This window comes from Dermacentor silvarum, chromosome 5, assembly GCF_013339745.2.
Source record: "Dermacentor silvarum isolate Dsil-2018 chromosome 5, BIME_Dsil_1.4, whole genome shotgun sequence".
Classification (NCBI taxonomy): domain Eukaryota; kingdom Metazoa; phylum Arthropoda; class Arachnida; order Ixodida; family Ixodidae; genus Dermacentor; species Dermacentor silvarum.
This window is the reverse complement of record NC_051158.1, coordinates 124,056,486-124,081,233: the sequence shown is the minus strand read 5'-3', so window position 1 is coordinate 124,081,233 and position 24,748 is coordinate 124,056,486. Positions and strand designations below refer to the sequence as shown.

Sequence of the window (24,748 nt, the reverse complement as noted above, 5' to 3'; positions counted from 1 at the left end):
GCATTGCCTTTTTGCCCTGTAAGGCACAATAAACAAAGGGGATCGCCTAAAGAGAATCCGACAGCTATTTGTAACGACACAATTTCCGTAAGATGGGTGAATGCGTCGTAGATGACTGAACTTACGAGACTGAAAAAAAAAAGGGTTCATATATGTCCTCCTTTTGCGGCAAAATAAAACAGAACACGGGATAACGACGCAATAAGACTTCGCATGGTCGTGCCGCATGCTTGGACCACTTGGAACATGCGCTATATCGAACAGACAGATCTATAACACAGCATTTAGTACTGCCTCGGACGCTCGCGCAGTCTGCAGCTAGTCCTTCGACCACTCTAAAAGTGTGATTTACATTGTATGGTATGCGGCTATTATTAACCAACTTATTTTATATGCGAGCTCAAACCTTGCCCAGCAAACAAGGCAGTCGCTCAATGTATCTACAGATAACAACTTGAACGCTTGTCAAAGTAAACAGCACGACTTATTCTACAGCAGAACGGTGCCCACGCTGTTAGGATCGTCAAATGTTTCGTAAGTACTCGTTACAGCTAAACCAAAGAATGCTACAGTAAGGTAACATTCGTGAAACGAATTTTCAGAAATACCTAACTGATATGCGAGGCTCATTGTAAGCTCAAACAAACGCGCACACCTCACGCTGGGTGCTCCGTCCGCCCTAACGTCTGCATAAACTCCAGCCGCTTAATTATACTTCAGACTTAAATTCCTTCACTACGCCTCACACGACCATTCCCCACGTAGAAGACGCCATTTAATGCTAAATAGACCGCGCGAGTGCGAAAAAAACCACTAGAAACTGCCGCCGAGCGCATACCACAGCATACAACACGGGCGTTCGCCCAAGCCAGCATGCCAACTGCCCATAGATGGCGCCACTGCCTGCGCAGTGGCGGCGCCCATGAAAAAACGGTCTATAACATGTATAAATATATAGATACATGGTAAGTCAAAACTTAGTGTGTTTTATTGCCATCTTTAATACATTGCTTAATGTGGCCGTTAAGCGAAGGCTGTCTTGAACATGGCAATGTAGCAACACTGCTTCGCCACGACGAAACGCGCAGAGACGCGCGGCAACTCGTGCATCGTTTGGGTGCGCGCCCTCTTCCTCTATCGGACGCGATGTGACGTCGAGTGAGCGCGGCGCGTGCGTACGCTTTCCAACGCGTACGTCTGGTTGGGGCTTTAGTCGGGGCATGTCAGGCGTCTGTCGCTGTCCGCGCGCCGGCAGGTGTTATCTCTCCGCTCTCACTCCCTCTCCGATAGCAACATGATGATAAGTGGTTCTTGAGGGAAAGGGAAAGGTTGGCGCTATCTTCTGCAGCCCTTGAGGGAGCACGGCTCAGCGCCATCTGTGGGCGCACGCGCTTATCCTCGCCCCTAGCAACCGGAGCTCGTGGTGCGGGCGGAGTAGCGGAGAGTGAGTGGAGATGAGGAGCGTGCTCTGGCAGGTGAGGGCGCTCGCATCGCGGGAACTCGGCGGAGCTCCCGCGTGTGTGGAGAGAGCGTAGGAGAGGATAGGTGCAGTGCTTCGCCGCTCCTTCTCTCGCCGTTCGCTCTCTCTCCTCCTTGCGCCCCACTCTCCCGTTCGCTCGCTCGCACGTATATATGAATGGAGTGAAGCGCGCGCCTCACTCTCGACCGTTCGCTGACTGGGCGCCTCTCAAGGCGATGGCAGAAGTCGGTGAAGGCGAATGTCTTACGGCAACGGTACCCCTAGCAAGAAGTGTAATACAATCCAACCCGAGCATTACACCTCTCGCTGGAGGTGACGTCACTGCAGTAGCTTCAACGTCATCATCAACCGGATGAGAAGAAGCGGAAGGCAAGGCTGCGAAGCCAAGAGCGCGTGATGCCGAACGCAAGCGAGCGAAGCGAGCTGCCGATACCGAACTCCGTGCTCGGGAAGCCGCTGCGAAACGCCAACGCCGAGCCGAAGATCCGGAAATGTGTGCGCGATACGCCACTGTGAGACGTCAACGGCGAGCCGAGAACGCTGAAGTTCGTGTTCGAGACGCGGCGGAGAAACGTCAACGGCGAGCCGCCGATCCTCGAGTGAAGCGGCGCGAGGCCAAGTCCAAGCGGCAACGACGACAGGCTTATCCCGCTGCCGCCCGCGCTCTCGATCGCGCCACGCAAGCGGCGGCGCGCGCTCGGCAGTTTACGCAAAGACCCTTTCTCAAAGACCCTTTGACTGTAAACTTTAGCGACCACAAGGCTGTGATTATGGCCGTCAGGTACAATGACAACACAAACAGGTGCTGATGAATGTGTAAATAAATGGTTACGGTACAAATCCTCGTCTCGTCATTAATTTACGCCATTAAAATTACTACGCCGTGTACTCTCGGCGCAAGAAATGCATTCGCATTTCCTCACGATTCCCTTCGGGGAGGTGGGGGCAATGTTTTTTTTTTTTTTTTTTGGTCTACGAGCACGGTTTTACGGATAGCTTAAACAGCTTCGTTGTTAATAAATTTTCTTCATATTTTCAACAAATATAAGAAGCACCTTGTGCGCTTCCCTGGCCTCGCTCGTTAGATAACTATACAAGGTACCGTTTCCTTGAATGTAGCACGGGCATTTTACCAGATATTTGCGACCCAAGTTCACACTTGTAAAATGCATTGTTATAACATTTACAGCAGATTACATATACAACGGTACCAGAACGGCAGAATCGTAGTTTAATAACCGCGTTGGATGTTTGTGAAATGGACTTAGCGGTGGCGACGAGGGATCCTATAGGTGACGTGAGGGTAAAGTGGCACGAGCTTCATTTAAACGCGCTTTGAAAAACACATCCTTAAACAAGTGCTTCAAACTTTATACAGCCTTATCTACAATGGTTCTCATTGTCTTGAGGCTTCTGTATATCACACTGCGCTCAATTTGGTTCAAAAGGTTCGGAATGCTAATAAAATGTATGGGGAATGTTGACAATTCTGGGTTAAATACGAGCCATGTAAATGAGTACTGTATCCTCATTTTCTGCCTGTTTTCGTTAGTTACACGAGGGGCCCTGTTGCCCTCGGTGAACTAAATGATAGTGTAAATTTGGATTTGTTTAGCGCACAGGGAACGAACACAAAACGTAGGACAAGAAGAGCAGAACGCAAACTGCTAACAGATGTTAATTTTTCCACAGCACAATTGTATACGCTCGCACAGGGCCACTACGCATGCGCCTAATGATTGTCTCATAAGAAAACCAAGTTCCTTATCGGATAGGTGAAGATAGGGCGCGTATGCACTCAGGACCTAATCTCAAAATATTCTTGTCTTCAATTGTTTATCTTGTAAGCTTCTCATGCATGAAGCTTACAACGGTGCATACGTGGAAAATTGGTTCACATCCACATGATTTACAACGAATAGCGAGTTACCCGTAACGTGCATTTGTCATGAAGCATGTTCGAGACGCGGCGGAGAAACGTCAACGGCGAGCCGCCGATCCTCGAGTGAAGCGGCGCGAGGCCAAGTCCAAGCGGCAACGACGACAGGCTTATCCCGCTGCCGCCCGCGCTCTCGATCGCGCCACGCAAGCGGCGGCGCGCGCTCGGCAGTTTACGCAAAGACCCTTTCTCAAAGACCCTTTGACTGTAAACTTTAGCGACCACAAGGCTGTGGTCCAGCTCTTGCCCACTCTTGCCCCAGCTAGCACAAATAAGATATAATCATTCTTATTCACGGATATTTCGCTTTGACCGTCAAAAATCTAGATTGAAGAAGTCAACATCGAGAAAGATTCAATTGGGATGGAAAAATCTTGCTATAAGGCGGATTTTAGAAGACGTTTAAAATCGCTTGTTCTAGCAGCCTACAATTATTGATTTTTTGTTGTTGTTGTTTTCTTCTGCTTTTTGGCGGGAAAAACGGACGTTGGTTTTTGCTTTTGCTTCGCCCTGTTAGAAGAGAGTGCAATCAACCCAGGTGCGGGTGTTTGCATTGTGGTGAGTGAGCACTGAAGGGGCAGCCGCTTGCTCTTTATGCTCATAATGAAGTCCACAGTAAAGAAGAAAAGCTACGCTGACCTTTCAGACCGTCAGAAGAGGCGTAGAGTTAATGACAAACCGATATCTGCCAGTCCTGTTGCCACGAGTACCGCCCAATAAGCATTATGGTAGGTTAATGAAAGTAGTAACCATGCTTCTAGTGAAATATCCTCGCCACATGAAATCCAAGGACAGTTTTCCCGAAAGTGACCTTGCCTTGAGAGGAGAAAATTTAGAAGCACATACGCAAGACATTTCTAGAGAATATTTTGTTCCACAAAACGACCCTCCTATGAGCGCGGGCATCGAAAACGGAGGTTCTTCGGACTATGCATCATCATCTGCAGAAAATCAGGCAAGTCTTTGTCCACGTAAATGTGTGAAATTTCAAGGGTGGCTTGCATCATCGGTTACAAGTCACCGAATTCCGCTTGTCGCAGTTTCTGAACTTCTCCGGAAACTAAGCACCACTTTCGACGTTGATTTTGTCATCAACGCGAGGACATTGTTGAACAGTCCTCGATACACTTCAACGCGATCTGTCCCTCCTGGCGAATATTGCCATTTTTCTTTGAAGGAAAATTTAGTACGCATGATTGTTGTGCTCCTGAGTGGCTGTCGAGGGTAGATCCCTTGACAACGCTCAGAGAATTTTAAATGACAATGTCAGCCAAGTTGGACTGACGGTTCAAACTGTAAAATGTTTTGATGTTGTTTGTCGCAGTTTTCGTTTTGTCTGTTTGGTTAACCTGTTTTACTTTGACCGAAAGGAAGAAATAGACACCGTAGTCTAGTTGCTAGAGAACCGGCTGCTGTTCCCCACGGCAGAGGTTCGATTCCATTATAGGTTGCACATCACTTTTTTGTATTATAAAGCGAGTTAGGAACCTACCTACCTACCGCAAAGTGCCAAGAATGAGGCATTAAAAAGTTCGACTTTTGTTATTTCAAATTATCTTTGTAAGGTGGCGGCAGCATTATGGTAGCAGCCGCATTTTGTATTTTCTTAGTTAAATTAGCTAGCATTTCTGTGCTTCAGGTACCGAGTACGAAGCCACACTGAGTATTTTTCTGCATTGCAGCAGAGTGTGTCGCAAGAGGATGCAGTGCCGTGACGTGTCATAGCGGCTACCTGACAAAGCGAGGAGTGGCGCGACGGCTCATCGGCGTCATCGCTTGCGCCAACGCAGTCTGAGCAGCCAAGCGGACTGCGCTCTCCGCGCAGCTTCCCTCCAGATTGCGTAACTTTGAACCCGCCGTTACATTCGCCGTTATTTTTGTTAGGACCAGCCGTTAAGTTCCTGACGCCTATTCGTTCATGAACTGCGGAGCGCCAGACTGCCTTCCACATCTTCTTTGCTCACGTAAGTAGTTACTGCCACTTTGACACCTGTCGTGTTTAATTATTTACGGTTTTCAGGCGGGAGTTTTAGGTGGAAGTTTTAGGCGGTAATGAAGTTTTTCAATGAAAGCGCCTTGATTTTAACTGGAATCTGTAATATTGTTTAAGAGGCATGTTTACGTCTGCGTACGTTTCTTTTATTGTGTGCGTATTCAGGTTTGCCAAAGCTGTCTAAAATTACCTCTGTGACGTTTCGTTGACCATTGATTGTTAGGATGACGATGACATTCCGGTTTGGCGCAGAATGCTGAGACGTGCTACGATCTTCGCGTAGCCACAGCATTCTTCCGTCAACGCTCTGGTGCGAGATCACTCGTGTGTTTTTCCGAGCGTGAAAGATGCCCGCGAATACACGCAAGACTGCCGAACGACTGGCCGCTCGAGGCAGTTTGCGTGCATTGGCAGGCATCTTTCACACTTGGAAAAACACTTTATGTACCTCATATTGAGAAACAAAAAGCGGTATCAGGGGTTTCTCATGTTGCTTTACAATCTTCTCATTGACACTTTTCATCTAACTATAGTAATTGAGAAGTTAATTAATTAATTAATTAGAACTAATTATCTTACTAGGCGGAATGCAAAAATAATCTAAATATCTCCAACATTACCTTGGTTCTGTCCTGGTACGTGGCACTTGCATATTTTTAAAGTTTGGCTAAAGTTAAATGAAACTCCCTGTATGTAGTGCACTGTTGCCTTGTTTTTTGTAACATAATCCGACAGTGTAGCTATTTACAGCATCTTTTTTTAGGATACCTAACATTTTTTTGGCTTCAGTCATGCAACAAATAAATTTTGAGGTCGCACTGGCGTTTTCTTTTTGCAAGTCTGTGCAGTAACAAAATTCTGTTAAAAAAGATAAATTCCAATATACAGTTGTTATAGGCACTGCTGTTACATTATAAACATAGATACTCCGAGTTTATCAGCATAACAATGAAGAGTTTTTTTGTAACTTACTATGCAGGCACATACCTACGTGCAAGAGAGAAGGCGCGTGAGGGTGAAGACACCGATTATGTACCCTCTACAGGTGCCGAAAGGGGCAGACGAAAACGCCGCCGCCCAAAGGGCCACCACGAAACTCCTGAACTCCAAGAACCCAGGTAACTGTTATTTCATATTAAAGTCGTACGAATTAAATTTTCAGCGTGACACATATACAGTCGTATCTCGATAATTCGAACTCGAAGGAGCCCGAAAGTTTGTTCGAATTAAAGGAAAGACTTAAGGAAAGACACACGGTTACACTCGCTCATATAGCAAACGGCGCGCTGCGACGATTTCATGGCCCTAGGAATTTATGCAGAACCTCACGGCGACGGTGACGCCGTCGGCAGTGTCCATACAAGTGCTGTTGAATTAAAAAGAATTTCATTTCTGCTCAACATATTTGACGTTTTCAAATGTACCATGCGCTTTAGGCGTTAGGTGCTGCACCAAGGCCTAGAACAGCACTGAAATGTCCCTGGCGCTCTCCATTGACGCTGTACTGAGGCCAGTTCTACGTTCCTCGACATATTTATTCTTGTAACCACACAAATGATCAGCTCACATAAAGGTGATACGAGAAATAAAACAAATGAGAATAAACTTTTCCAAATTCATCCCTTTCCTGCCAAGACGCTGTTACGTTCATCCATTTAACCACAGCCTATACTTCAATTCTCTCGGAAAGCCAGAAAGCGCCAAAAATTTTTATATTTGCTGGTGCAGTTTCTCCCGTGCAAGCACATCGGGGCACAAGAAGCGAAGTTGTCCGTTGCGGCAGAGCAGCCGAAACAAACTGAACAGACTTGTTCCTAAAGGTACTTCGGTTATTTGGTTTTGCACCAGTACTTGTAAAGCGCAATTCATGGAACATTCTTCTACAAGACGTTTCTAAAACGGTTTGCTTAGTAGCCAACATAGCGGATAACGAAATTTCCTGCTGCAAGGACATCGCGAGGCGAGCTACTCTCCATTACTAGAGGCTCTTTGCTATTCCATCGACCAGCGCCAGTAAGCAACATGCTCGTGCTGCCTTCGTTCATAGCTAAGCTTCAGCCTTGTCCGTTTTTGTTTCCCCGAAATTACAATATTTTCGAAAGGATATTTATTTTCAAAAGCTTTTAGTAATTTTCAGGTAATATAGCTTACCGTTTGCTCTTTTGTGTGTGAATGAGGCATTCACTATAGCTATTAGCACGTACTATGTGTCTCCGCATACTGCTTTTAAACACTTATGCTAGCGCACATGACTGATGAATTTATTATTTTCACGCGAAGAATGCAATTTAAATGTCTACGCTTTTTGACACGAAAGTATTTTATGCCGGGGTCCACAATAAAATTCTTGTGAAGGATGTGACGCGTAAAAAATGCTCTATGTTCACTGGAATGGCGCCGAAGTACTGCATCATGGCGCTAACGAGTGCCGACAGAGAGCGCTTCGGTAGTCTCAGCGCAGCGGATGCTTTCAACGCGGTGTAGGCCTTCTGCTGAGGTGATGACGCAGTTTCCGCACGTGGTTTCTTTTTCGAGTCTTATTAGCCTGTGACGCCTGGTCACCTACGGAGTGCAGCTTCAAGATGCATCAGTGCTTACTCGCCGCCTACTGCGTCGCTTGCGATAGCAGCAACCAAGAAATTTTCTGGATTAAGCGGTGCAGAAATGCAATGACATGGACGGGCGAATCTCGCTTTGGTCCCGCGAAAGACACGTCAGCGTCAAGCAGAACGCCTTCACATGTTCGCGGCGCACGCTGTGAACTTTGCCACTCGCATCCCTAAAGCGGAGCGCGTCGCAGCTCAACTGGCTGCCCAAGACACTATGGAGCCGGCCCAAAATTCCCGTATCTTCGCCGAAGCGAGTCGGCAGCAGGACACTGCACTCCAAGCAAACCTGCAACACAGTCGCCAACCCGCAAATAGTGCCCGTTTCGCTGCAGCAGACCGTCAGTTCACGAAGCGATTTACTAGTTCGGTATCGCTTGTACGGCTTGCGAACGCCTGTGGATTACGGCGGATTTACGCAGCGCTCCGAGCATGCAATGCAGTGTCTCCGAGGGATTTTTCCCTGTCGAGAGTCGGTCGACAACTTTCTCTTGTGTGGCAATTGTCGCGGATCATTGTGCAGTGGTAGGGTGCCGCTAATGGCTACTTGCATCATAGTTCTTCGCGTACAATAAACATGCAACACATTCTGCGAACGCACGTTTCACTTTCGTGTTCTACCGATTCCTATAAAAAAGGGATCAAGCATTTTTTGCCGTCCATTCTGTAACAGGAACTCGCAAATTAATCAATTTTGCCAATGTTGCGAATTACCGCTACAATGGCTTCCAGATATTGCTAATATACGCATTAGCGTATATTAACATACATTAGCATATATATCACTGCTGCGCCAGCAGCAGGTATATATATGGTAATGGATGTTTGCTAATATATATGCACACTTTCATCTTAAACGAATGATGCTGGAAAATTACTGAAACGAAAAAATCTTCAAACGAAGTGCCCACACGCTGCTGAATCAGATTTTCCATATTGAAATCACTGACGTGGTTCCAATAACGTTTTTCTTTATTCGCAACACAAGCGCTCCACCGGCAGCCATTCTTTGGTGTGCGCATTCCACAATCAGCTAACCGCAGGTGCCCTTAATGAGGTGATTGGACGTAAGAATACTGTCATGAGTGCTACCACCAGCCATGACCGTAGCCGCCACCACCACCACCTCCGCCGCCGCCGCCACCACCGCCGTATCCTCCGTGGTGACTGATGACAATGATCTTCTTGCCATGGCCGCCGTATCCACCTCCTCCGTATCCAAGACCGCCGCCGCCTCCACCACCGCCGCCACCGCCATAACCGCCGTAGTGGTAGCCCGCATTGGCAGAGGACACAACAAGGGTGATCACAAGCAAGACGAATACCTGCTTGGAAAGAAAAAAAAAGAAAATAATGCTTGCAAAATCAGCTCGTGGGGGATATACCGGAGATGTACAACCGCAATCTTCCTAAGCAGAGTGAAGTGACTGCTAAATATTCAGCGTAGCCTTCAGCGCCGTAGATATACGCCAGCGTTGTAAGCCTTCCTTAGAAATATGCATGATATTTGGCGCAGCGAAGTGGTTGTAGCCTACACGTATACCTGAACGATGGATGCAGTAAGCGCGAGCAAATGCGTCATGTCATGAGCACTTAAAAATGTGATTTCAGTCAAAACATGTAGAAGTTTTATTGCAACGAAGAACTGCAATTCACTGATACGTGCGTGCCAACCCTTTGCCAGTGGCATTATCGCAATGAAAACAGTCTTGTATGGATTGCCTCGAAACACTCGTTGTATGCAATTCAGTTTACAGCCGCTTGCTGTTGATTTCAACTCAGCCATAGCTGTTGACGCTAAGCTAGTGCTTGGGGATACGTTTTCAGTCTTCCCAATATACGCTTTCACCAGTTCGCCTCTGGCTGGTCCCTAACAACATAAACATACTCAAGCTAATGTCTGATTGGTGTCCAAGAGGTTCGTAGTTTGACATCAAGGGTTTCTTAGTTTTTGCCTCGAGCAACATTGTTTCTGAAATGCAGCTTAACAAATTTGCATACGACCGCTTTGCACTGCGCGTCCGATTGCCGATTCTACTGTCTTTACGAGTTGCACTACGCTTTGTTGCATCAGTAAAAATGTGAGCCGTAAAAAATATGACGAATTATTTTACTTCGACTCCAGGTAAATAACTGGAATATGCGTCAACCTACTATGGCCATCCATAGTGTCGGTTACGCTGACAATGGCGACTGCGGCCGTCATAAGACCGCTAACTCCTTCGCGGCTTCCCTGTTGCCATGGGGCCAAGAATATAACAAAAAAATTGCCCGCCAATCCACCCTGTGAAGATGTTTAGAAAGTTTCAACCACCACAGGGTGGATCACAGGATGGATCACCCTCACGGTGACTGCGGCGCACTTGATATTTCACACACTACAACGTAACTTTAACCACGGCCTTGATTATTATTTACTTCACAACAATGTTCACTACTGCTTTATGATCGGTGTGATATACACTACTAGACTACCCCATAGTGGGGTAGTCTAGAAAATGAACCGAAGCAGTTACTAGGCTGGAAGGGTTTCGAATAACGCCAACCCTCTTTCAAGCAGCTGCATCAGCTTTGCAACAGCTGCAATCTAATCTTACGGACCGCGCCGAGCCTGTTTCCGTTGTTTGCCCGCAGCGCTTATCATCCATCATGTTGACTCATCACTTTGAAGCTTGTTTTTGTGGTTTTTCTTGCGAAAACGAGTGCTTAGTTGTACGCTGAATGCCTGAATTCAAGTAAGCTATACTGCTATACCTGCAATTGTTAGCGGTTCGTCGGGATCGTTTTTTGATTACAACGACGGACACGACAGAACCCTTGGCTGGTAGAGGTACAAAGCTTCGCTTTAAAACCTCCGTGCCAAGCACTGCCGCTTCTATTCGACTCGTGTCCCTGCGTAATGGGCAGTTTAGCAGGTCAAACATGTGCTGTTACGCACAATTTGCGCGTAGTAATTCGAGTGGGATTCCCTTCCAAGCAAAAACTGGCTGTCGGCGCGTCAGTGCATGTATATCTAAGAGAGAGATAATTTATTAGAAAGGCAGAGAGGTCGGCCGGAGCTAGCATGCTCGGGCCTGCTACTCGAAACAAAGGAAAAAGGAAAGGGAACAAAACAGAGTGATGAAAGATGATCAGGATAGGAATAAGGGATGCATATATACCCTAACGCAGTGGTTTCCTTAAAGGCTTGCGTGTATTTCTAAGGCAACACAAAGCAATACTCGAGTGAATGGGGGGACGTTGTATGCATTGCAAGGAATTCGTTGCTGAAAAGTTGGCGGTGTCTGTTAAGAGTGCTTGTTGACGCTGCGAATTGGTTCAAAGTTGCAGGACATACGATGCAGGAGATGAGTTTGCTGATTTATGTTAAAGCTTTATTTATGGCCATCGATTTTCGTATTGATAGTGGTGGGAAGGAAGTAGTGGGTGGGTGGGAATAGTGGTGGGTGGGAAGTACGGGTGGTGTCAGATAACGATTTCGCCATTGTTGGAAGCTAGCATGAAAATGAAGTGCACCAATTGAAAGTGAGCCGAAGCACACAGAGCAGACTGGAGGCCTTGGAAATACATCGCTAAGAACGAAGCAGCGTGACTTGACTTGCAGGAAAATTTTTAGTATCCCCACGACGCGGCGGTCTTCGAGAATAAAACTTACGTTTAAAGCGATAGCTTATAGATGGCTTGCACGGACGTCATTGTAGCCGCTTGTTGGTGCACCAACACGATGATAAGCTGGGTCGGTAACGTCATGTGAAAGCTTTCAATAAGAGGGATTGGACTGAGGTGCTCGTAGTCGCCATGCTGGTGCCCCAAAACTGTGATAAGGTGGTTGCGTGACGTCACGTGAAAGCTATCAATATTAGATCGTATGACACGCGCGCGAGGATGTGCGTAAGCGCGAATGAGGTTGCCGTGACTTTTTTTGAGAAAACTTAACGTTAGTAGATTTGCAAATCTAACTGATATATTTGTTTCTAAGCCGGCGAAATTACTTAGACGTTTCTGTCACACTGCTTGCATATTGCAGCATCTAAATTTGTCGTCTCTAAAGCTTTTTGAATACATAATTACATTATTTAGGAACCCAAGAAGTCGGAACCTGAGGGCTATGAGATAAAACAGAGTGAAAGACAGGCAGGTTAGCCTGTGTAACTACCGGCTGCCTGCCCTGTTCTAAGAAAAGAATGCCGAAGCTTATGTATGAACATATGAGCTGAATTCCACCACGCAGCTTGCTTCATGCCGTCATTAACCGTGCACTTTATACATACGGCAGTAACGATGTTAGTTTCGTTAGATACGATTCGTAGCAATTCGCAATAAGACGTAGTCGCAAAGCTCTACTGCTTGTGCTATTCTATTGCACAAGCAGTAGCTATTCGCATTGCACAAGAATGCTATTCGCATTCCAAAGTTTGTTATGCTGAAGTGGAAACTGATCATACATTTAATCTCTAATGAAATATAGTTATGGTGTCCTGTTCTTCGTTATCGCTCTACACTGAAGGCACGACATAATTCTTGTAAGAGAATTCACGCTACAGTAGCTGTTTCTTATCATTACCGATAACTAATGTAATGGTTGTCAACGTTATTCCATGAAACCTACAAGTTTTATTTGTCACTGGCAATGATAAGGTCCCCTTAAGAAAAGGGGTTGTGAACGCTTTTTGAGCATGGCTTAAACATGACACTTCGTAAATTTAACACTGAAGGTAACGTCAAGTACAGCGCTTGAAGTTTAAGCTCAGTGTGTATCTTTGTGGAGCGTATCGCGGCTCATTCCATCTTTTACTATCAAAAGCTCAACAGAAAATTTACCTCTATTCGCAATGGTTACAAGTTCCGATGAGGCACATGCTTGCAAAAGCTAGAAAAGTTCAAGACATCACCGTTACATACCGTTGTCTTCATCTTGCGGGGAATTGCAGGCTAAACCCGGAAAGGAGTGTTTGCTCGAAGGACGGGTGGCTGACTCAGTGCAGATGGAAGATGTACTCGACGTCTTATATATCGCAGTCCTGCTTAGCACCTGGCTTTAGCGTAAGTAAACCAGGGCGCTTCTGGCGTAGCCACTCGGAACACGCGAAGGATTGATGGCGACATTGAGAGGCTGCTCTGACTGACTGAGAAAGATCGGCGAAGCGGAACCAATGTCGGTCGAGTGAAGAAACTCCGTCCCACCTCCTAATACAAGCCGGCGTTAAGTTCGAAGGCACTAGTTCGCGAGAGGGAACAGGAAGCCGTGAATGCTTATTTTCTCTCATTATTTCATTTTCGGTCCATCGCGCGTGCAGTTGAGAGAAGCATTATGGTCTGCTTTACGCGCCGAAGCAGCGTTACGAGTGTTCGACAAACCAGGCGTGCAATCGTTGCCACATATTCGCTAATGCGGAGCTGCCAAAACGCAGAGAAAATAAGATAGTGTTCAGATGGGCCGTGTTATCCACGCCAGCCTACTTACCATGTTGTGGAAATGGATATTGTTAATTATTTTGGCAGGTAAGGTGATGCGTACCCTATTAGTTTCAATCAACGAGTGTTCTGAAAATGACGTTTTTCCATGGCAAACGAAGACTACTGTACCTGTGAAAAAATAAGTCCGCAGCACTTGCCAGTTAAACAAATGTTAGCTGCTTTTTAAATATTTTAAAGTTTCCCCAAACTGTTTGATTTAGTTTTTGAAAAAGCTCAAAGTATAATCAGTTATAAATTACCGGGAAGTGCCTTAAGCGTCCTTGCCAGTGTTGCCAGCATCGCACCTGCGTTAATCTGGAAAGAAATTAAAGGACGCTGATGCTGACCTTAAACGCGCTAACAGAAAAAAAAAACATTTCTAAACTCTGTTTAGCATGAGCGGTCAGAATTCTAGGAGAACTTTACGACATACGTTTTTCACCATTAACGCGCTCGGTCATGCAAGAACACCGCAATAGACCTCCTGCGCTGTCCAGGCGCGCTGGGAAAAAGTTGCCTAGAAGTTCCGCCATCGCAGCATTCAGTAATAACTACAAAGTGAGATGTCGCTGGCTAAAGTATTTGGACCAGTATTTATCCTCATCTTTTGGTTGTTCTACACCACGCTTTACTGAGTGTTAATAATGATCGAAATATACAAAACTCACTTAATTGGGGACCGACAACCCCCGTGCGACCATCACTTATAAGTTATTCTCGCATTAACGATCACCTCTTGGGGCTTTTAACCGTCTTATTGGCAAACCATCGAGTCTCTAGTTGATGTATTTTTTGAGCTTATGCTTAAACGTTAAAGAGGGGGTCAGACACCGGGGTACGTACGAGCGCGCCGGTGTAACTGACAATGGCCGCTCACCACCGGCAAGAAGGAGCAAGGCGGTCATGCACAATATTTTGTGGATGAATCTTATGGCGCACATGCTAGTAGATGCAAGTTAGAACCTGCATGCTAGGTTCCTAAAAGGTACATGTACGATGCAGAAAGTTAATTATTGAATGTTAGACTTAGTAGGCGCAGTACGGATGCGGTCACTCTGCGCGGTACGCAGGCACTCATCAGTAACTTGCTGAAATAATACGAACACTCGCCGATAGAAATACATGTAACAGAAAATAAAATAAAATAAAGTTTTATTTTATTTTCCATTACATGTATTTTTATTGGCGAGTGTTCGTTTTATTTCACTATGCTCATTCCACGCCAGACGGGTTTCCGTCAAACTCTAGATTATCATCAGTAACTTATGCATCCGAAATTCTCCGGTCACGGGATCGGGACTGCAGATGAAACGTCGGAGAGTTGGCCTGTGACAGATCCGGCTCCTCAGTCCCGTGTACGGTGCCATTGCAATGCTACATGGCCTCGGTCCAGCCTCTTGAAGCCGTCACCTGCCACCATCCAGTGCCACGGAGGCAATCGCCTGGCCATGTAAGCGACCCCGGCAAACTACCAACTACGACCATGTTCTGCGCCGCCTGATTCCCGCGTACACTGCCGTCCATGCGGAAACCAACCCGGTCAAGCAACAGTGACGTAGGCTGGCGTCTGCGTCACGTCTAAACTAGAACGGCCGCGACTTGTGCCACGTCGGTCTGGTACCCGCCGCGTCGTGACGGTCAGACTGTTTGTCCTTTACCTTATTAGGAAATTAGAGAATATAGTTTAAGTGCTAGCGTGTTGTGTATGAATAGCTAGGATATATATTTAGCATGTGTTTACACCGTTTGTTTTTGCTGAGCACGAGATCGCGTGATCAAATCCCGGCCGCGGCGGCCGTATTTCGCCTCCGTCGAAATGCAAAAACGCCCGTGTGCTTGCGTTTTAATGCACGTTAAAGAACCCCTAGTGGTCAAAATTAATCCGGAGCCCGGCGTGCCTCATACAGCGTGCCTCATAATAAGAACTGGTTTTGGCACGTAAAACCCCAGAAAGAATAAGTTTTTTTTAGTATTTGTTAATCACTTTTAAAACGAAGCTTCCCGTGCCTCTTCCTCCGACTTTCGAGCTCCTGCTGCTGCTGCTGTGTGCCACACCGTGTCAGAGGGTTGAGAGAGTGTGTATACATGACAGGTAGTGCGTCAGAGATACTTGTTTCACCTTTGCTCCGCGTCGAATTTGCAGAATACCGTCTTGAGCTCCCTAGGCGTCGCCACATTAGCCTCTTGACAGCTGTAATTAACAGTTACCCCCGCAAAGCAGCCCAAAAATTGCAGCGCTACATCATCATCATCATCATCATCATCATCATCATCATCATCATCCTATATTTATGTCCAATACAGGACGAAGGCCTCTCCATGTGATCTCCTATTATCCCTGTCTTGCGCTAGCTGATTCCAACTTGCGCCCGCAAATTTCCTAACTTCACCACCCCACCTAGTTTTCTGCCGTCCTCGACCGCACTTCCCTTCTATTGGTATCCATTCTGTAACTCTAATGGTCCACTGGTTATCCATCCTACGCATTACATGGCCTACCCAGCTCCATTCTTCCGCTTACTGTCAACTAGAATATCGGTTATCCCCGTTTGCTTTCTGATCCACACCAATCTCTTCCTGTCTCTCAACGTTAGACCTAACATTCTTCGTTCCATCGCTCTTTTCGCGGTCCTTAACTTGTTCTGGAGCGTCTTCGTTAACCTGCAAGTTTCTGCCCCATATGTTAGCGCCTGTAGAATGCAATGATTGTACACTTTTCTTTTCAATGACAGTGGTAAGCTCACAGTCCGGATTTGGCAATGCCTGCCGTATGCACTCCAACCCAATTTTATTCTTCTGTAAATTTCTTTCTCGTGATCAGGGTCCCCTGTAGGTAATCGACCTAGATAAACGTACTCCTTTACAAGCTCTAGAGGCTGACTGGCAATCCTGAATTCTTGTTCCCTTGCCAGTCTATTAAACGTTATCTTTGTCGTCTGCATATTAATGGTTAACCCCACTCTTAGACTTTCTCAGTTAAGATCCTCAATCATTTGCTGTAATTCGTCCCCATTGTTGCTGAATAGGACAATGTCATTTGCAAACCGAAGGTTGCTGAGATATTCGCCGTTGATCCTTACTCCTAAGCCTGCCCAGTGAACGAGCTTGAATACTTCTTCTAAGCATGCAGTGAATAGCATTGGAGAGATTGTGTCTCCTTGCCTGACCCCTTTCTTGATAGGTAACTTTCTACTTTTCTTTGGAGAACCAAGGTAGCTGTGGAATCCTTGTAGATGTTTGCTAAGATATTCACGTATGCCTCCTGTGCTCCTTGATTACGCGCAACACATTTAAAGTGCATTAACTGTGATGGATCCCATGATGCCTCATCCAAAGAGTGCCCGCAAATCCGGAGAGAAATTGCTGTGCTTAAACAAATGGTCAGAGACAGCTCATCCCACAGAGAAGCTGCTGAGACTGTACGACGCCGGCGTAATCGTCGACGCAAGCGTACAAGACGGGGTGCTGATCATACGCAGAACGTACCCAACCCACTACCTTCGAGTGCAAGTAAACATACAAGCACGAAGAGGATTGAGACTCAGAAATCTAAAGTCGCGGAAGACTGGCCTGCGCTTCCGCGCACACAGCCTGCCAAATAGCCTCCCCGCCTGACGTCTACTTCCACGCACACTTCGGTGGATGAAGTACCAAGGGTTGACCGACAGATCATACCGATGCTGCGGTCCCTAATGGAGGTCATTAAAGAGCTACTGAAAAGTATTGCAACCCCAGCCGCTCGAAGTGGCCTGCAAGTGCTGGACGCGCTGAGCCCAGTCCTAGCAGCCCTCGAGTAGAACCATGGATGGCAATCACCAATCGTTCCACCAAGAGGTCAGAGAGGCATCTATTATCCAGTGGAACGCCAGAGGACTTAGATGTGGGATGCCTGACTTTCGTCAGTTTGCATACTCTAACCGTTTCCCAGTCATCGTAATCTGTGAACCGAAATTATCAAACCCAATCCGACTATCCGGCTACGAATCAATCATGTCCTCAACTTGCAGCGAAAGCAGCAAGGTCGTTGTGTTTATTCGTCGGGAGCTTACCTACGTCGTTCAGCAAGTGCCACCTCATGATGAGAATCAGTATGTTTGTTTGACTGTTAAGAAGAAAAACGTAGCCTTTACACTGGTGGGTACCTACTTATCCCCTTCAACCCAGTTTGATAGCAAGAGACTAGACGACATCTTGACAGCAAAACTCCTGGTCTATGGATTATCATGGGAGACTTTAACGCCCACCACCCTATCTGGGCAAGCTCTAAAATTAGAGCAACAGGCCGACGACTGGCTTCATTCGCATCTGACCATGGACGGTCCCTGATGGGAGCCCTACCTTTTTACTAGGCTCATCATACAGCAGTTGCTTAGACTTGGCTTTTGTGTCACGTCACTTGGCTACTCGTATAAAGTGGGTTTTAGACATTGAGACGCATGGGAGTGATCATATCCCCAGTTACCTTAAGATCAAAGGTTTGTCTAGCTGCCATTCGCCAAACACAATCCGGCGAATTGACTGGTCTGCATTCGAAACCAGCATGGAAGAAGCTTGTCGCAACGGTCTCCCTTCTGGCCTTCAGCAAGCTATCAAGGAGGCAACGCAGAATGCGATGTGCACGCTGAAATGCAATCCAATTTTCTCCAAATCCGACGTGGAATTAGAGCGACTGCGTGCGATTCGTCGGCGATTCGCCGAGCGAATATACCGACGCACAAAGTCCACCCATGATCTCAGAATAGCCAGACGCACGCAAAAAAAAATCCACCGCCGAATGGCCAAACTGGAATCTCAACGGTGGGCCAAATTTTATGAATCCCTAGACCCCCGAAAATTTATTTCTGATATATGGAGAACCGTGCGAGGCCTACGTACATTTCCCGAACAACGCGTGCCATTCAAAGCCTTGGCACTTTTCCAACGTCGAGAGGACATCGAGGTAGCGGAAGATTTCTGCAGAAGGTTTGCAGGTCAATCAATCTACACAGTCTCCCTTGGTACGGATAGCATTGAGCCGCATACATGGGACTCACGTATGGACTTTCCTTTCACCACGGAGGAGCTTGATGCGGCTCTTGCTTTGTGTAATCGGTCATCGTCTCCTGGACCAGATGGCATATCATACCGCATCTTGTGCCACTTGGGTGAGCGAGCTTGAAATGCCTTGCTGGATATATTCAATGAATCCTGGCAAGATGGAAACGTTCCTCAAGAATGGAACACAAGCCGCCTGGTGCCACTCCTCAAACCTGGCAAGTCACCACTAGAGCTCGCGTACCGCCCAATCGCGCTGGCAAGTTGCGTAGGGAAGGTGATGGAACGCGTGATTCTTGCCAGATTAGAGTGGTACCTGGTACGCTATCAAGTTTATCCAAATGCTATGGCCGGCTTTCGACGTCTCCGCTGCTCCATCGATAATGTCATCGATCTGGTCACTTACGTCCAGCATCAAAAAAGATGTAAACGATTATCGGTCGCTATCTTTCTGGACGTAAAAGGAGCATATGACAATGTTGCTCATGATGCCATACTTGATGCTCTGGAATCGGTTGGCCTCGGTGGCCGCGTGTACCGGTGGACCCGCAACTACTTACACATGAGGTCATTCTTTGTGCAGACAGAGTACGGTCCGACGTCTCAACACTGCACATACCGTGGTGTTCCCCAAGGTGGCGTCTTGAGCCCCACGCTATTCAACGTTGTTCTTGTCGGTCTCGTGGGACGCATACCAAATGCTGTCCATATATCAATGTATGCCGATGACATCTGCGTGTGGACGTCAGGTGTAACACGTCCTCAGGTGCGCGCGAGACTTAAAAAATCTGCGACATCAATTTTGGCGTATCTCAGCGAACAAGGCCTCCAGATTTCACCTGAGAAATGTGCGCTGGTACTCTTTACGCGGAAGTCAATGACGTCTTACGCCATATACATCAATGGGCAAAACATCTGTTACGTCAGGACGCATAGATTCTTAGGGGTGATCATTGATCAAGACCTCAGCTGGACTCCCCATGTGAGCTACCTGAAGAAACGCCTAATGGCCATTTCACACGTTTTCAAATTTCTTGGAGGGAAAACGTGGGGAGCGCCAGTACACGCAATGTTACAACTATACAGGGCACTGTTTCTCGGATATCTGAGATACAGCTTACCTATACTGAGCAACACCTGCAGAAGCAACATCCGCACAATCGAAAGTGCTCAGGCGCAGGCACTAAGGGTTTGTCTTGGATTGCTACGATGCACATCGACAGCGGAAACAATTGCAATAGCTCAAGATTACCCAGTGAGAACTCATATGACATTGGAAGTGCTCAGAGCACACATCAGGCACATTGCTTGCTCCCCTTTCCATCACCTCGCCACTCTGCCGAATGACCGACCCAATGCCTCCTTTTGCCAGGCGATATCGGCGTACCGTGACTGCCTCCATCGAGATTATACGCCTGCCGAGAGACTGCTATCACCTCCTTGGTGCTTGGCTCGTCCACAAGTTCGACTCTCGGTACCAGGGATTCGAACGAAAGCAGGACTCTCGTCCCCAGCTCTCAAGCAGCTATCTCTCCTCATGCTGCACGAGACATACAAGGACCATTTTCACATTTACACTGATGGCTCGACAACTCTTGACGGATCTACAGGGGCTGTGATCTTCTCCGCAAAAGCTGTGACCCTTCAGTTTCAAACTTCTCACCGGACAACCTCGACTGCGGCGGAGCTTGCTGCACTTCGCTGCGCACTTCACATGATTCAAGAAGACTTACCACGAAGATGGAGCATATTTACAGATTCGAAGGCCGCCCTGCATTGTCTGCTATCCGCTCTACGTCGCGGACAACAAGACCAACTTGCGCTGGAAATAAGGCACCTTTGTCATCAACTAGCAGAAAAAGGACATGACATCACTTTTCAGTGGCTCCCAGGCCACTGCGGCATCATGGGCAACGAACAGACCGATGAAGCTGCGAGGAGGGCTCACGAAAATGCTGTGTAGGAACCCATCCCGTTATCAAGAGCCGATGAAGCAACAAAGCTTCGCATAATCGCGCTTGATTCTACACGAGCCATGGGGAACACACCTGGTTTCCAACATACTCGACTGCAGCGCCTGGACCCATCCCTCCGACTACGCATTCCATCTGGACTTCCTCGAATCGAGGCAACTGCTCTCTGCCGACTGTGGATTGGAGTATCCTTTACGAATGCTTTTGCTTGTCGCATCGGAATGGCCGACAGTGCTGCCTGTGATACTTGCGGCAGCGAGGAAACAGTCCAACATATCCTGTGTCATTGTCCCCGTTACAGCTCCCACAGACAGTCGCTCGTAACGGAGTTGGCACGCCTCGACGACCGGCCGCTTTCTGAGCAGACGATTTTAGAATGCCGGCTGATACGGTCTTCACAGCAGAAGGCGACGAGGGCGCTACTGAATTTTCTCCGGTCAAGCGACCTGTTTGAACGACTGTGACGCTCCTGAGTTCCTTTGTGTGTGTGTGTGTTTTAATCTCCCTCTCTAAGTGTGTGCATTTTTCTTTATCTTTCTGTCTCCTCTCACCCCTTCCTCAGTGTAGGGTAGCAAACTGGATATTTACCTTCTGGTTAATCTCCCTGCCTTTCGCATCTCATTTATCTCTCTCTCTCTCTCTCTTGATTACGCAATGCCTCTATGACTGCGGGTATCTCTACTGAATCAAATGCATTTTCATAATCTATGAAAGCCATATAGAGATATAGAATGCTACCTAGCACTTCTACATCCTAAACTATGCTGGGGTCGGCAGAGAGTATGAAATATATTTCATTCCTTGTTTCTTCATTAGGTGTTTTCCAGGTCCACTTCCTACTGCTGCGCATCATGAAGAATTCAATCATTACTCGGAACCCTTTGCTTTTTTTTATTTTTCTCCATCACCCGCATGGGTTGAAAACACACACCAGCCACACACACTCTACGCACAAACACATCACGTTTTCAGCGAGAAAACAAAAAAATGTTGGGAAGGCGACACACACAAGCGCAGTGGCTGCGAGAACCAATGTGAACTTCTGGCCAGACGAGTTTGGGTAAAGCGCTAAACCCAAATAGTTCTGTGTATTTTAGTGAGAAGAATGCGCTTGCAAGCACTGCAACTTTTATATCCGCATTACTCTGCTGCAAAAATATTTTTTTACGATTGAAGCAATAGTACTCGCAAATTATTTACGTATCCTCGATACCAAACGACATACTTGACCCGAAAAGTCTTACTCTTTAAAGGGATACTTAAATGTCGTTTTTGAAGTACTCTCCTAAAGCTTTCCTAACACTTCTACTTTTCCCGCACTTATTGACGCCCTACTTAAGTTCCATTTGAGAATACGGGTCGTAGGTCTGTATTCACCAACAGAACTTAACCTAAACTTATGAATTAAGTAGCCGGTCGATGCTTAACGCGTTTAATTGACAAATCTTGTACTTAAGGTAAGCTTTAATCGATACTTCAGTGCCTGAAAGTAAAGTACAGCCATTGGCAACCTTAAGTGCGACTTTCGCTATTCTCGCCTAGCAAGCAAGGTGGCCGACCGCTACGTCAGCCTCGCGGACTTTGCCGATTTCGCCGGATGCGTGCACGAGATTACGGAGGATGAGGCATACCGATACGCGCCCCCAGTACGGTCACGGCTTAGGGATCGACAGAATACCATGGAAGTGTACAACGATGCGGAATTCTCGTGGCGGTACCGCTTCTCGTGGCGGCACCATTCTGCACCCCGCACCGTTTGCAGATATGTTTGTCTGGGTTGGGGCATACGTCCTGCCGGTGGCCGATTTCCCCGCAGGCCTGGCAATACTGTACCGATCTGCGGTATGGGCAGCAACGTGCGTACGAGCTGGCCACCTTCACATAGAAAGGGACGTGCGGACCTTCGAAGGTGATAACTGCTGAGGTGGATTTGCCGAGCATCCTCGCATGCAGGATGCCACAGTTGTGGGCGGCCAGAAGTTCCGCAAGTCGTTGCTCCGTCGTACACGAAGTGATATCGTGCACGACTCCACATACTGTTCCTGGGAGCAGTTTGATGTACGGTGTCATCTCGTATGTGACTGCCCCTAGTTCGATGCCGTTGATGGAACCGAGCTTGAGTGCGTAGTTCTCGTCTGTGGTGCTGGCAATTATCACGTTCTGCTTCCACTGCGTTTGGATGATTGCGTTCGCGCAAAACTCTTTGAAATAGGAACCACTTGCCCTTGCAAGTCCCTCGGTGATCTTCTCGTCCGACCAGCTGGACAGCTTCATGCCGGTTCTTGGACGGTACACCACCTTGTAATCATTCTCTGGCAGCGGCGCCGTCGCGCGTCACGGTGATGGCTTGCTATTAGTTCGGCTTCCCTGATGTTGCTGCCGTTGCTGGTTGCTGTTGGCTTGCATGCTTGCTTGCACTCCCGGGTTGCTCCTCGCGTTCAGTCCTCCTTGCTGGTTCTGGGGGTTTCCTCCCTGTTGTATGCGGTCCTCGTTCGGCGCCTTCTAGTTTTCCCTTACCTTGATTGCTTGGAACCACGGGCCAGCTTGACACAGCGTCTTGCCGCTGTTCTCATCGAATTCCATGTGGCTCTGGTCCGCTGTCGTGTCTTGACTATTGTTCTCTATTTCCATTTCGCGAGCACTGCCGTTCGTTTCTCCGGCCATTCTCGATGCTCTAGAGGTCACGCAGGCCCGCTCCTGGGGCGCGTGCGGTGGTCGGAGAACGGTGTTCGAATATATCGAGGTGCTTGTTGCTCGGTGGGTCAAGGTAAACAAATCCACGCACCGCTGTAATTCTGGTATCTTTCGATGCCGCTTGCCTTGTTGAGTTCAATGACACAAAATCGTGAAGTTTTTGAAATTAGGATAAAGTACATTTTTAGCGTTGCTGAGAGAACATTTCTTTTGGTATTGTAGCAATAGCATTCGATGTTAAAATGAGCTCGGTTGTGATGTGCGAAACAGTTTTGCTATCTTGTGTAAAGATTTTGTTAAAATCACGAAATAGTTGCAATTTCTTCACAAAATTCACCATTTGTTCACAAAGAGTCACAAAAAGTTGCAAATAGTTGCGCGTTCTAATATAGACAGTCACCGGAGTGGTGACTGTCCTGCACCACCACCGTCTTATATAATGGTTTTATTCATTAACTATGGCAATATATCCAGGAGAAATTCGTACGTTGCTCTCATTTGTACCTTATGCAAGTTAAAAAACAAGCATTTCGAATCCTCACTTTCTCCTGCAGGCTAGAATTGTTTTTTTTTTTCGATTTGTAGCCTACAAAAAATTTCGCCGTTTCTCAAATTATATTTGTACAGCGTTGGTGGACTGTTCTTTAAACTGTATCACTGTATACATATGTTACACATTATTGCAGCCGACTTTCTTTCTAATCCTAACAATACTAGGTTTCCAGCGAAGCCCAATATTTCTTTGATAAAAATAAATATTAACGATTGTAAACAAGCTATACTTTTTCTTCCAAACCTTTGGAATTCCTTACACAATAATGTTAAAGTCTCAACATCTATAAAATATGATAGTAATTTATTATCATTTTTGTTCGATGTCTAGTTTTTTTCTTTCTTGTTCTGTTATCTTTAGTTATGTTATGGTACTCTATTTTGTATTTTCACACTTGTAAACGTGTTACCACTAACGTGCTGCGTATTTATTTTCCTTTGTCACTCTCACTGAATCGCAGGCACCGCCTATTGTTATTGAACCATAGGACCTCTTACGATAAGTGAACTTAGTATTTTTCATGCAACTTGCTGAAATATATCTGAAATCGGAAACTACGGCGCATGTCAGATTCAATTTTCTAATTAAAAGACAATGCCTCACCTATATTTCAAAACACGGCTAACGTGCCCATTAACAAGAGCTCCTCTATGAGCAGAAGCCTCTAATTGAGCCTTGTCTCGAAATTTCGGCCGCAGTAATCACATGCAGTAAACGCACATTGTTCCTCCACCAGATTGGCAGTGGTGATTGAAAGTTCTGCGATGCAAAACGCCAGCCCGTAGTTCCATGAGCGATTTATCGCGCTCGGTTGGTTTTCTTCGAGTACGAGTCGCACTTGACCGAGCGACGCGGCAACGGTAGCGAAGAACAGCCAAGCGAACCGGCTCGCGTGGGCCAGCAGTTTTCTTCGTTTACCGCTTCGCTCTCGCGCAAGACCCATCCTTGGGTTTTCAAGAAAATGAGGCCATTTACTCCGCCCTTGAGAGAAAAACTGTACCGTGTTTATTCCTTTGTGC

At 46.8% G+C, this 24,748-nt stretch overlaps 1 protein-coding gene across 1 annotated transcript; it reads right to left on the bottom strand.

Moving 5' to 3' along the window:
* Nucleotides 1-9,106: 9,106 nt before the first annotated feature.
* Nucleotides 9,107-23,146, bottom strand: LOC119454390 (keratin, type II cytoskeletal 68 kDa, component IB-like). The gene is made up of 3 exons (XM_037716338.1): nt 23,000-23,146; nt 22,520-22,651; nt 9,107-9,343 (listed from the first exon to the last, which is right to left on the bottom strand). Exons 1-3 carry the CDS (start codon nt 23,144-23,146, stop codon nt 9,107-9,109), a joined length of 516 nt encoding a protein of 171 aa, XP_037572266.1.
* Between the last annotated feature and the right edge of the window lie 1,602 nt (nt 23,147-24,748).

Bases quoted from the DNA above. Each gene is read 5' to 3' on its own strand.
- LOC119454390 (XM_037716338.1), bottom strand. From the start codon at position 23,146: ATGGCCGGAGAAACGAACGGCAGTGCTCGCGAAATGGAAATAGAGAAC. The intron at 22,652-22,999 runs GTAAGGGAAAAC...ATCCAAACGCAG, and splicing joins CGTGGTTCCAAGCAATCAAG to TGGAAGCAGAACGTGATAAT. The intron at 9,344-22,519 runs GTATGTGGAGTC...CTTTCCAAGCAG, and splicing joins TCAAACTGCTCCCAGGAACA to GTATTCGTCTTGCTTGTGAT.